The 12,402-nt window shown below is 42.2% G+C and overlaps 1 protein-coding gene across 1 annotated transcript; it reads left to right on the forward strand.

The window, feature by feature from the left end:
- The first annotated feature begins 406 nt into the window (after positions 1 to 406).
- Positions 407 to 3,658, forward strand: LOC110990267 (beta-1,3-galactosyltransferase 5-like). The gene has a single exon (XM_022255162.2). The coding sequence runs from the start codon at positions 3,078 to 3,080 to the stop codon at positions 3,525 to 3,527; it is 450 nt and encodes a 149-aa protein (XP_022110854.2). The 5' UTR covers positions 407 to 3,077; the 3' UTR covers positions 3,528 to 3,658.
- Positions 3,659 to 12,402: the final 8,744 nt, after the last annotated feature.

Genomic DNA, 12,402 nt, shown 5'->3' on the forward strand with positions numbered 1-12,402 from the left:
AGCACGCATACCAAGCTGGCAAGAAAGTAGAATTCTCAGTCCTCGCATGGATTGGGTTTTCAGCTCCTTATTCCGAAGGCTTCTTATTACATACTTTATATAGATGTAGGTGGATGTGGGTCGTTTGGCGGCTGCCTGAGGCGCCTTTCTGTGCCATTAATTATAATTCGCTGAGTGATGTTTAGTGTCTTCATCCATCGTTCAGCGCATTTGAACATAGCAGTATGAAATTTGAGCTTTGTAAATGAATACAGTATTATGTCCAGACAGTAAATTACTCATACATCAGTGGTGGGTCAATTCCGGATACAGTGGTACCGTACAGAAGCATATAAAATTACTCTACAACCGGCACAGTGAGCATGAATCGGGGGGGGGGGGTATATGTTAACTAGTACGTGATTAGGCATAAAACAGTTGACGTGTATTCAGTACGGTTTCCGTGCAGTTACTATAACCTGAATAATTACATGTACTTAAATTCCGTGGAACATAACATATGGCGGTGGAATTATCCCACAAGTTGCACAAGGCAGAGTTGGGAGAAATTTCGTATTTTTTTCCAATTGGAAGGTGGTTTTATTGTGGTTTATAACAGTTGGTTTTTGTGCGGTGCAGCCACATTGGCACACACAAAAATACGGACGGCACAGGCACGACGAGGGATCGACACACCGCGTTCTGTTGTTGTATATGCAGTTTCGAGATGCTTCTGGGTGAGGATTAATTAAGCAGGAGGGGTGCACTTTTCTGCCATAGAATTTTGACTTTTGTCTCCGTCCTGTATGTATGTATGTAATTAGACATTGTTATCTTTCGGAAGTTAAATTTGCCGTTCATTCATCATGTCAAGATATTAAGCACCATTTCTCGTATTTGGAAATTGTAAATTTCCTACATAACCTATTGCTGCTGATTACATCTACATTTTGTTCAATATGTTGTTCTGGGGCTTAGTGGCAGCTTCTGGATATTGCATGCTTTCCAAATTCATTTACTAACGTTTCCGTGGACAATTTTGTAACTTCTTAAATACTGAACAGTGTGGCTAACTCTGAATTGACAACAGATGATAATAAATTGATTAAACTGGAAAGAACTGATATGATAGCTCATCACCACTACTAACATGGCCTTTTTAGTTTGCATGCACTACAGTATGTGATTGAGGAGGTCACATTAGATCAACTGTGTCGCACTCAATTTTCATTTTAATGGAGAGAGATTTTATTGCACTACACGCATAAATAGCGGGGTTTGACTTCAAAAATGTACAATTTAAAAGACGAACACGGTTTTTGAATATATGTAGGCACACTGGTAGTTTTAATACCTGACAGATACACTCAATTTTTCACAATCATTTCTACTGGTTGACCTAAATGATCACAAGCGCCGCGACGGGGAACCTGAAAATGAAATGAAATGGGAAAAAAAGAGAAAAACAAAACAGGAAAATAAGTGAAAAAAATTAGAAATGAAAGATGAAGATCTTTAATTTGGTTGTAAAAAAAATCATATCGATGGGGACCTATGTGAGGGATTTGTCCTGTCGTTTCCCTTTAAGATCTCGTGAGTGAATGTCAAATGGTGATATTTCATCGCTTTTGGTAAGAAAGATCACCGGAAAATAAAGAAGTGGAAAACGTCAATTTCACGAAAAAAGATAATTATGGATGATTAGAATTATATAATTTTCGTTTTTTACCTAACTTTGTGCCCAATGTTTCACACTTTTGTCAAATTCCCCTCAGACCATTGGTGATACTTGCTGGAAGACTGATGATTCGTTTGTATCCATCTGTTCATTTCTTCAAGATCGAGAGCCATTTGTCTGAAATGCGGTTCATTTTGATGTTGATCAATTACTTTTGGGATCTACCTGTCTGAATCAAGAGCCATTTCACTGGCTTCTGGCTGTAGTGGGTTTCAGTACGCATGCACACAAACTAAGTGAGGGGCATGAACATAATGTGTGGTTGCCTCTAGTCAAGACGCGCGAGACAACTGCGCACAATGGATGCTCGGCCGGTCACATGAATTTGGAAAGATAAATGCGAGCGGGGAAGCCACGAGCGCCTTAACATCTCGCGAAGCTAATCACTAAATTTTATTCATTCAACTTATGAGCGATGTAGCATTCAGGGCGGTTACAAAAATTCAAATGCAGCTAATTTGCGCAATTGATTTCAACGTCCAGCAGGCGTGCACACAACTGTTCATGATGATTTGCTCTCATGCAGAGTGCCAGCGTGCCTTCCTCGTGATTGCGTGTGAAGTCATAGTATAAGCGGATGCGTGTGTTTCTACGTTCTTGTTGGTAGATATCCACAACGTATAATGCATTATGCATTAAAATTTTCTACCGAAATTTATAGGTAGATAATGAGTGGAAAAACGTTAGAGCTTTCTGTTCAGATGTTGAGTCGCTCGTGGCTTCGCCACTCGCGTTGGTAGTCTTTGTCGTGCTAGCAGCCGAGGTGCGCGTTGTGTGTCTAAGTAGCCACGCCCGCCTTGAGTCAAGGATAGGCTGAAGGTGGAAGTGGCATCGGTCGTTTCAGCTTGCTGCAAATTCTGACATTAACGCACGGATTGAGAAACATACTGAATGGTGAGCTGAGCCCACAAGCAGGTTGAGAAATCCGACGGAGGTTTGAAGGCAATGAATCACAACAAGATTTTCATGAGTTTTGGATTAACACTAGTGGGAGTAGTCCTGTGCTACATTTGTCTATCAGGCAAGTACCTTCTACCTGCTCGGTTAAGATGGACTTCCTTTGACTTGAAAAACATCATTAATAGCAACAAGTCTCTGACTGCAGCATGGAGCTCCATGATTGGAAGTGATACCCACCTCCATGGTCGTGGTAGTTTAGCTGCGTCTACAGAGGCTTTGATTTCACAAGAACAAACGAGAGGTGATTCCTTGACAAGCATTTATCCTACTGCACTGTCGGCGAGTGTCTCAAACATGAAGACGGTGGCTACACTAGGATTGAGCAGTCCAAGTATTTCCAGGCGCATCATTAACCCCCACGAATATAAACTCCTCATAGCCGAACCTTTTGCCTGCTACAATGCGGCAGGGAACCCCAAGGAAGTGTTTCCTCCTGGTGCTTGTGACCAGCAGTCACGCACACACCGAGCGGCGAACGGCCATTCGCGAGACCTGGGGAAACCCGCTGGAAGTGAGGGGCAAGCCAGTTGTCACGCTGTTTCTGTTTGGGTACGATCAGAACGCCACCATTCAGCGTCAGCTGGAGGAAGAGTCTAGCAAACACCACGATGTGCTCCAGGAGGATTTCGAAGACACCTATAGGAACCTGACACTAAAGACCATCATGGGGTTGAAGTGGGCCAGCACGCACTGTCCCCACGCCTCGTATGTCATGAAGACAGATGATGACGTATACGTCAACATCGACAAACTCGTCCGGCTCCTTAGCGAGACATCAACCCCCATCAGCGAACTACGCAGTTGGAAATCTATTGAGCCGCAACATCCCGATACGGAACCCAAGGAGTAAGATATACATGCCCAAGGAGATGTTTCCTGAAAGTGTGTTCCCGCCATACCTCACAGGGTCGGGTTACGTAATGTCCGCAGATGTGACAAGGAGGATTGTTGAAGTGTCATTATTCACCAAACTTCTGCCAATAGAGGATGTCTTTGTTGGAGTGTGTTTAAAATGTTTAAATATCAAGCCCATTGGGAACAAAAATTTTGACTATAGCTGCCACTGGGGCTCGAGCCCCAGCAGTCGTACCTGCAATATGATAATTTATCACCTGCAAAATTCACGACAAATGTATGACATATTGAGAATCTGTGGCCAAGATTCCAGAGTTGCAACAAGTAACTAATGCTGTGACTCGAATCTATTCGAGTCCCAATGCGTATGTTATATGCACGGACGTGTATAATAAAATCTGGACTCGCAATGCCCTTAATCAGCTTATAGAGTCATTGAATACACTCGCGGCCATTTTACCGAGCCGAATACAAAGCTTTCCTGGCAATGCCCGCCTTTGTTCTTCCTGACGTCAATAGAAGGGGACCAACCCACGCTTTTGTATTCGGCTCGGTAAAATGGCTGCTGGTTGGCTTCTTTTTCATACAAAAGCGTAGCAAGTCCAGGTTTTTTATATACGTCCTTGGGTATATGTAAAGTCAAATAGTTGGAGCCCCCATCAAGAGGGTGTCCTGTTAGTCCCTTGTTTTCTTCCCGTGCACGCCTTGAAATTAGCTTGTTTGTTTCTTGAAACTGCACAAATACAATAAAATTATGGGAAAGTACACTGCGCTTTTTATTAGAGGAGTACAGATTATTTCCTCCTCAAAAAGTCTGAAAATTCTCCGAAGTTTGATCTCCGTAGAGCAGCCACCCCCAACACAACAATAGGAATGGAAGGTAGACTATGTAAATCAATGATTTTTTCATCTTATCTCTTTAAGGGAATTTTCTGCACTGTGTCCTGTAGTTTTGTGGAAGAAGTTGATCCCTTCTAAATTTAACTTGGCACTATACGTGCAGCTTTGTGCAAACAGACCGATGTGAGTTATGTGACTTATCGTTTTGTGCCTGAACAGAGGATTTGTTATGTATTCAAAAACAACCGTTTTCCAACGAAAGAATTGTCATGTTTGAAGGCAATGTTATTTTGCAATGACAGGTTGTAGTGGGAGCAGCACTTGTTGGCGACGCGCACACACAGGCTCCAAACGCGGTTTTATTTAACGTAGTTCTTTTACCCTATAGGAAATATAATGGGTCGTATGAATAAACTCTTGCAAATGCTGTCGAGGTCAAGCTATTAGAAAGAGCATTTACTGAAAAGTAAAAACGTGTAGAGTTAGCAAATGCTTGTATGTTAGCAAATGCTTCGATTAATTAATGCTTGTGGCTGATTGTACCGCCGAATGGTTGTCACAATAGGGCTTCTACTTTGTACGCACACGTACACACACCGCTGTAGGAGCTGATGAGCTGTGTTAGAATGAACGCTGCAATTTTGTACATTACTATAGTTTCCTTCTTTTTCCAATGTTGCCCTGACCTGTAGAGTCTTGAAAAATGATTATACTATAATTGTAAAGCATTTTTCCCCATTTATTCACAGAAAACGATGCAAATGTTTATCATGTACGCCTATAGCAAGAGCTAAAAAGTAAAGTGTAAATACTTTTAGTAAATGCATTCCACTAAAAACTTTTTTTACTCGTGTTTACAAACACGAGTAAAAGTTTAAAATTTTATTGGTAGTAAAAGCAAACGCTCGTTTTCATTCGTACAACCCAGTAGTGATGAGTAGTGATTACTCTCCAACTGATTTGAATATTGAACTCAAATGGTACAATTATATATGCATCGATTTCTTTCTAAATTGTAGTCGTGGTTGGCTGGTAACAAAATTATTGTTTTTTGGAGGGTACTTCTCATATGTTTGCATATATTGCATGGTATTAAATTAACAATTTATCCACAAACGTATTCACCAGTCATGCGCACCAACGTCGCAGACAAATTGACGACAAAAGCAGCTTCACAGAGACGGTTTTGTGCATTCGGGTTAATATAAAAATTGGAAATCACATTTCAGAGGGAAATTGTACGATTACAAAGCTTCTCGTCAGGCCTTTGGATCCCAAAATAGTCTATTGTCTTGCACGGTGCAGAATTGGCCTACTCGTGCTTTATATCGATGGGATTATTGCCGTGCAGCTTCCCATGCAGCTTCTACTTTTTCTCGTTGTTTGCTTTTTTTTTTTGCATCTTACTCCTTGAAATTATTTTGTTGTCTATACATATTTTCGTCATAAGTTCCATACATGGCATTATGGAAAAAATATTGTTGCTGAATCGCATTACATTGCATTGCACTACAGATGGTGGGGAAACCGGGAAATAGACGCAGACAAAAAAGCTATACATCCATCATGCGTACAAATCCCTCAAATCGCAATTTACAGTGGTATTTTCAAAATATGTGACTACAGTTTTTGACCGAAAGAGTTAAACGAAACTAAATTTTTTTTGGTTATTGTCATGGTAAATTATGAATGTGATTTCGTACTTTTTCATATTTATTGCCCAGCATACGGTTACTGTCCATGAGTGTGTTATATATCAGTATGTAGTGCACTACACCATTGCCTACCCAAATGCACTGGTACATGTGTGATATTAAAATGAACCTGGCATATTTTTTACACGTTCTTTCACAGTTGTATTAAAAAGAGGATGCACTTGCAAGCGTCTCTTGACTTCCATACACACCTGCTTCATCCAACATTTGAGTATTGCAGTGACAATTTTAGGATAAGCACAATTTAATATGGCTCTGCTTACCATGTAATTCAATGCATTTTTTGAAAACTGGTAATTCCTCAAAATGCCAAGCTGATTGTTGATGTCAAGTAATCTTTCTGTTGAGCACCTGTTTAAAAATGGAAATGTATTCGGTTGAGGTCCAAAACGAATTAGGATACACTGCATTTATCACTAATATGTTAATGAGTGTACAGTTCAGATATCATCGTGGAGATCTTGAACAGGGTGTTGAATGTGGTTTGTGCTGCAAGTGGATAAATGCGTCAGGCTTAATTCACGCTTGCTATCAGCAACGACAGCACAGGAAAATTCTTATTTCTTATAATTGGGTAAACGTGTCTAAAATTTCGTATTATGTTCTATATTGCTTAACTTGTCTGAGAGCGGTGGTCTGCATATGCCAGGCACAGGTTTCTACTTTTCCTAAAGTTGTCAATAAAAAAGACGGGTTTTGTGGTATCTAGCGACCACCAGGATCATTTCGTTGATAGCGATTTAACATTATTCATTTTGTTGGACCGTAAAGTGCAAATGTTACCATGATCGTTGTGATTTTCTTAATCTTAAAACGAAGTTGCCATGTCAATAAACAAGTCGGGTCCAAGCACCGGGTGCTAGTGCTCGCACAATACCAAAATTGATGAAGGCGTATGTTTTCTTGTGTCTGTGAACGCTCAGCAGAGATTGTAGTCGATTATTTTGTATTAAATTATCTTGGGTATATTTTCTTTTCGAGGGTAGTTTGAATTCCACACTTATGCAATATTGGAAAGGTTACATTGTCTCTGCCTTTTTGTTCAGTATGGCAGATTAGCTCCGCATCCAAGGGGAAGGTACAGAGTGGTAGTTTTGAAGCCCACTGATGCCTTGCTCAGCGCAAAACAATGGGCCAAGAAGAAAGAACGAAAAATTGTAGTTTCACTCGTAGAGATTGCTTACCACAAATACCAACGCTTGCTCCCTTTCAAGAATTGGAGCGCGTTTATCCTGAGCTGATGTCGACGATCAGACAGAGTCATTTTGGACAAGTTTCAACGAATGTGCGTTAAGTTGACTTATGTGCCCCTTGAACAATCCAGGCTTGGATATACTACTTGGTTACCAGGTGTGTATCACCATTCTTGCGCGTAGATCGAGAAACCTTTGATGTATACATAGACATTTTGATGGAATAGATCCGAAACACGCCTTGTTAATTTCTATGCGTGCTTTCCTGCGGTGCTTGATGGATCGTGTTCCACCTCACTTGTCACAGGAAAGTGCAGCAGTAAACAGTGCTTGACGTCACTGTGCGACAGGTCTATTTCACTTTTTTTGTGTACATTTTTTTTCTTGTTTTTCTTTTTTTTTTATTAACAGATAAACATCAAATCTGGTGATGTCCATATTGCACCCACCGCGACGAAGCCACATTATTAAAGATATGGTTAGGGCGAGAACAAAAGAACTGTACAATAAGGGCACAAAAATTAATGCATAGACCTATACTTGAAATATTTATCAACAGGTGCGTACGTAACAAAAAAACACCTTAAAATAGCTGCTTTTGGAATGGATTAACAATACTACCGTAGAGTGATTTTTGTAACATTTTCCATTTTGTATTGTCATGCTTTCCAAATAACATAAGGTTGGAAATATTGATTTTGAGTTCTGAAGCGTATATGTCGCCATCCAACAACAAAGGATTCGGAATACACAATTGTACGTGGACATTTCCATGGAGGCCAGATGTTATCAGCAAAGTAAGTGGGTACAAAATGGTAAAACAATAGTGCAAAACACAAACAATATAGTTTAGCAAGAGAGGAACCATTTCTTTATATAGGCCTAAATACTGCGGCTAATATAAAACACACCGACACACAAAGAGTGCATAGGCCTACTCATTGCGGTTTGCGTGCATTTACTGTAGCCCATTTTGTATCTTCTCAATAACTTCCACAATACTTCAGTTTACAACATTGGGTAGGTCACCAACGGGCAGTGCAAACCCTTTTAATAACCTTCCTTAGACCTATTCAACAACTGTTTAAGTGGAGAGAATTCATGTGTAACAACAGAGGAACAAACCAGCAAAGGTTAAGATCCATTGTCATTGAAAGAGTCTCCGAAGGATTGAAAAGAAACGAACTATAAATGTCATGTAGGGACACCATACCAAATATTAATACCAGGGATTTCTTCCTAGAGTAAACACAGATTAGTTACTCCTTTTTTTACGAACTTTAGACTGACGATGTATGATGAGGTGTGTAAATGACGCCCTCGTGCATCCAATCAGGACAATCATCTCGTACTTTAGAGCAACAACTGTTGAACTGGCACGCAGGAATGAGATCATGCACTCTTAATTCGCATTTAGGAAGAGAGAGCACTCTCGTTTGAAAATTCATGATATGCGAGTGTTAATTGAAATGTTTTGGACCAGAGTTAAAATGTAAGTGGAGGTTCGGCCTGTCGGTGCGCAGATGGCCCAAACTGTCCAGCGCTCTCGTTTTACCAACACATCACTATGGTCGAGTTCAGGCGGTCCTGTTCTTGACACGGGTTACTTGTTCTCGCGCTCGAACGGCAGGAACACGACTTAAGAACACTCTTCACGGAACCGGATCACACACCACCTCTTCGTCACGGTTTTACACAAACACACGGAAAACTCGTGAGATTTTGAGTTTTGCAAAATTACCATTAATCATTTTCCGTAACACAGAAATAAATGTTCCTGCTTATATAGAAAAGAATTCAGCCCATCCAAACATTAATTCTCGAATAACGTAGCCTACATGGACGCCACCATGTTGCATATTGCTTGTCACTTACTACCAGCGATAACCGGTCATTTGTTCCCGGCGTTCGAGCGGCCGACTCACGAACAACAAATCGAGCTGTTCGTGAACAGGTGGGAAAATGCCGCCCGAACTCGGCTTATGTGTCCGTCCCCCTAGCGGAGTGATAGTTACACCTATTGAGAACTATATTTCGTTCTTATTTACCCCGTTCAACCGAACAAAATGAAATTTTTAATTCCTGCAAACATTATTACGGCGGCAGTATGCCGCAGGCCCTAGGATGCGCTAAGCCCCGTTTTTCCTCAATGCTCCAAAGCCCTCAACTGCTGACGACAGGCATTTATCATTATAGAGACAACAACAATCCCTTCTAATGGCATTAAATTGATTAATGGGTGTACTCCAGCCCCTGCAACTAAAAAATCGCAGGAAAAAACTGTCGGAGTAAGGTGAGTATACCCCATTTCCAGTCCAGGGGGGTACCTCAAGGAATAAGCCACTGTCAACAATCAATCGACACCCCCTCAACACAATGGCACAACCCAAACAGGTATCTAGAAAGATCAGAGAGACCGAACATTCATTTAAGGGTACAGTCCACTAATTCAAGCCCCATTGAAAACAGTGTAAAATCAGCACCGTTCAGGGCCCAATAGCATGCACGCCAACATCCCTGATATTTCTTAAACACAAATGAAATTCTTGTCTGGTCACTTATCTTTCAATTTCTTTACATTTTTTTGTGGATTAACCAATTACATTTTTAATTATTCCCACAAAACAAAATCATCCCCCAAAAGTAATTTTTCCGAGGTTTGGTTGCAGCCATTTTTAAGTGGCAACCCTCAACTTTCTCGGGCACTTAGGACCATTTTCAACCGTAGTTTTTAACCCTTCTGCTCTTATATGAAAGCTCAAAGACCCCGGGAGTTGATAACGGCAGCGATTTACACAATCTCACCATTTTGGGGGCCAAACAATCTCCTCCTTTTTCAATGATACTGTGGGGGCACTTTTAATGCTGATGAGCTGGCCAGAAATTCTCACTTGAATTAGTGGTCTGCACCCTTAAGACAGGCTCTGGCTTGCCAAGGCACCGTTAATCTTGGGCCAAGACGACAGAACTCGATAGCGGACTTGATCGACCATAAAACATGCCTCGCCCGCTGATTTCCATTGCGCCCTCTTCTGACTTCATTTCACCAATCGATGGCTCGTTCGCGTTCTTGGGATGGGCATCTCCCGCAAACTGTTAAATTTTTTTTTTACTTTTCCTCCACGTTTCCGGAGGAACCAATCAGCGCCCGGGAAATTCCAGTTAAGCCTGTATGTGATGAATATGCATCAATGACTTGCATCACATGACCTAACATGCATATCCATATATACGGACGTTGAATGTACCACTAAAATACCAGTACTGTCACCGTTGATAACGGCCGCGGTCGATGCACTGGAACAAGTAGCGAAGAAGTAAGCGTGTAAAAGGCTTCCTATAACAAAACTGAAGAAATAACAAACTAACGCTATTGATGCGAATCCGCTTCAACGCTCCCACGGTCTGTTTTGTATCCAATTTGCATCCTCGGGTCAATTCTGAAGATTCATATTAAACAACTATTTTGCATACGAAGGCCACGCCTCAGTTGTAGGAGATTCCCAAGACGCGGTAACGAGCCGTCGATAGGTGAAAGGAAGTCGCTAGAGAACGCAATAGAAATCGGCACGCGCCGCATATTATTATGCTCGAGCGAGTTCTGCCGTCTTGGCCCAAGACTACATGACTAAGGTAACGTCTGTGTAAACGCTCTATGTCACCACGCGGCTAAGATATACACAATCCTTTGGTGTACTATTTACGACAAACATTTCTCTCTCTCTTTAGCCTCCATCCAAGCGACACAACCAGACGACGCGACGGCGCGACGGTTCCCTTGCGTCGTGCCGTCGCCCGTCGCGTCGTGCTGCCTTAGTTCTTTTCCATGTTGCATTTATTGCCACCTAAACGTCGCCCCTTCCGTCGCCCGTCGCGTCGTACCGTTGTGCGTCACGTCGTGTCGTGCTTCAGGCGACGCAATACACGACACGATGCACGACACAACGCACGACAGCTCGACGCGACGGGTGACGGAAGGGGCGACGTTTAGGCGGCAAAAAATGCAACATGGAAAATACCTAAAGTAGCACGACGCGACGGGCGACGGCACGACGCGACGCACGACGCGACGCGTCGTGTGTGTACAAAAGTAATGGCAAGAAGGCGAAGGTGCGACCCAACGGCACGACGCAAGGGAGCCGTCGTGCCGTCGCGTCGTCTGGTTGCGTCGCCTGGAGGGAGGCTAAAGAGAGAGAGAAATGTTTGTCGTAAATAGTACACCATACAATCCTATCGGGACTTGGCCAGAGGCCAGCTCGCTTGTACAGGTAACTTAATACCAGCTGAGGGGAAGTCCCGCTTAAACAACGCCGTTCAGAATGAACAGAAGTGGGATTAGATGGAAGGTGATTGCATTTGGCCATAATTTTTAATTAGGAAATGAGCAACATGGCCATCGGCAGCTGACGAAGGGCGCTCTTGGACAGGTTGAAAATACCATCAAATCCTTGAACCTGTCCAAAAATGCCCCATTAAGGTGAGGAATCACAATGCCATGCCCATTTGGGATCAACATGCAAATAGAGCCTCAACGATCTTGAATGGATTTTGCTCTTATTGCGGCCCTACTTCTCTTGTATTTTCACTGCGCCATATTTATTTAATCATGAACTTCAAATATTTATATATAATAATGCTTGCCCGGGGCCACTTCTGGCCACTGGATGGCAACTATTCTTTTTACGAATCCTGCCCTGGGCGGGCACTGGCCCTGGATTTGTGGAGTTCGCCAACCCATGCCAGTTTGCTACCTCTAATTGAGTTGATGGGTCAGCACTAGTAATGAGCTGGCAGGCCTGAGCCAACCCACGGATCTTGACAACGTTTTGAGCCAGCTTGAAGCCTGGGCTGATCATATGTTTGATTCCCACTGTAACAGGTGCCCTGTAATTGGATTTTTTTGCCAATACAGCTGCAGTGCATTAATTAATATCTTCAAACGCGGTAGATTGGCTGACCCGGCACAGTTGGTAGGGAAACGAAGAATAGACGCAAGCAGTAATGACGAAAAATCAAAATGTGCCATTTAAAAACCATTGATTACCAATCGTAGGTATGTCATTCAGCAGAAAATTATTTATTTCTCACATTTATACAGACTTAGAGAACAAGTACATGTAGA

The sequence above is a fragment of the Acanthaster planci genome, linkage group LG11, assembly GCF_054643075.1.
Source record: "Acanthaster planci isolate LZ-2023a linkage group LG11, COTS_SCS, whole genome shotgun sequence".
Taxonomy (NCBI): domain Eukaryota; kingdom Metazoa; phylum Echinodermata; class Asteroidea; order Valvatida; family Acanthasteridae; genus Acanthaster; species Acanthaster planci.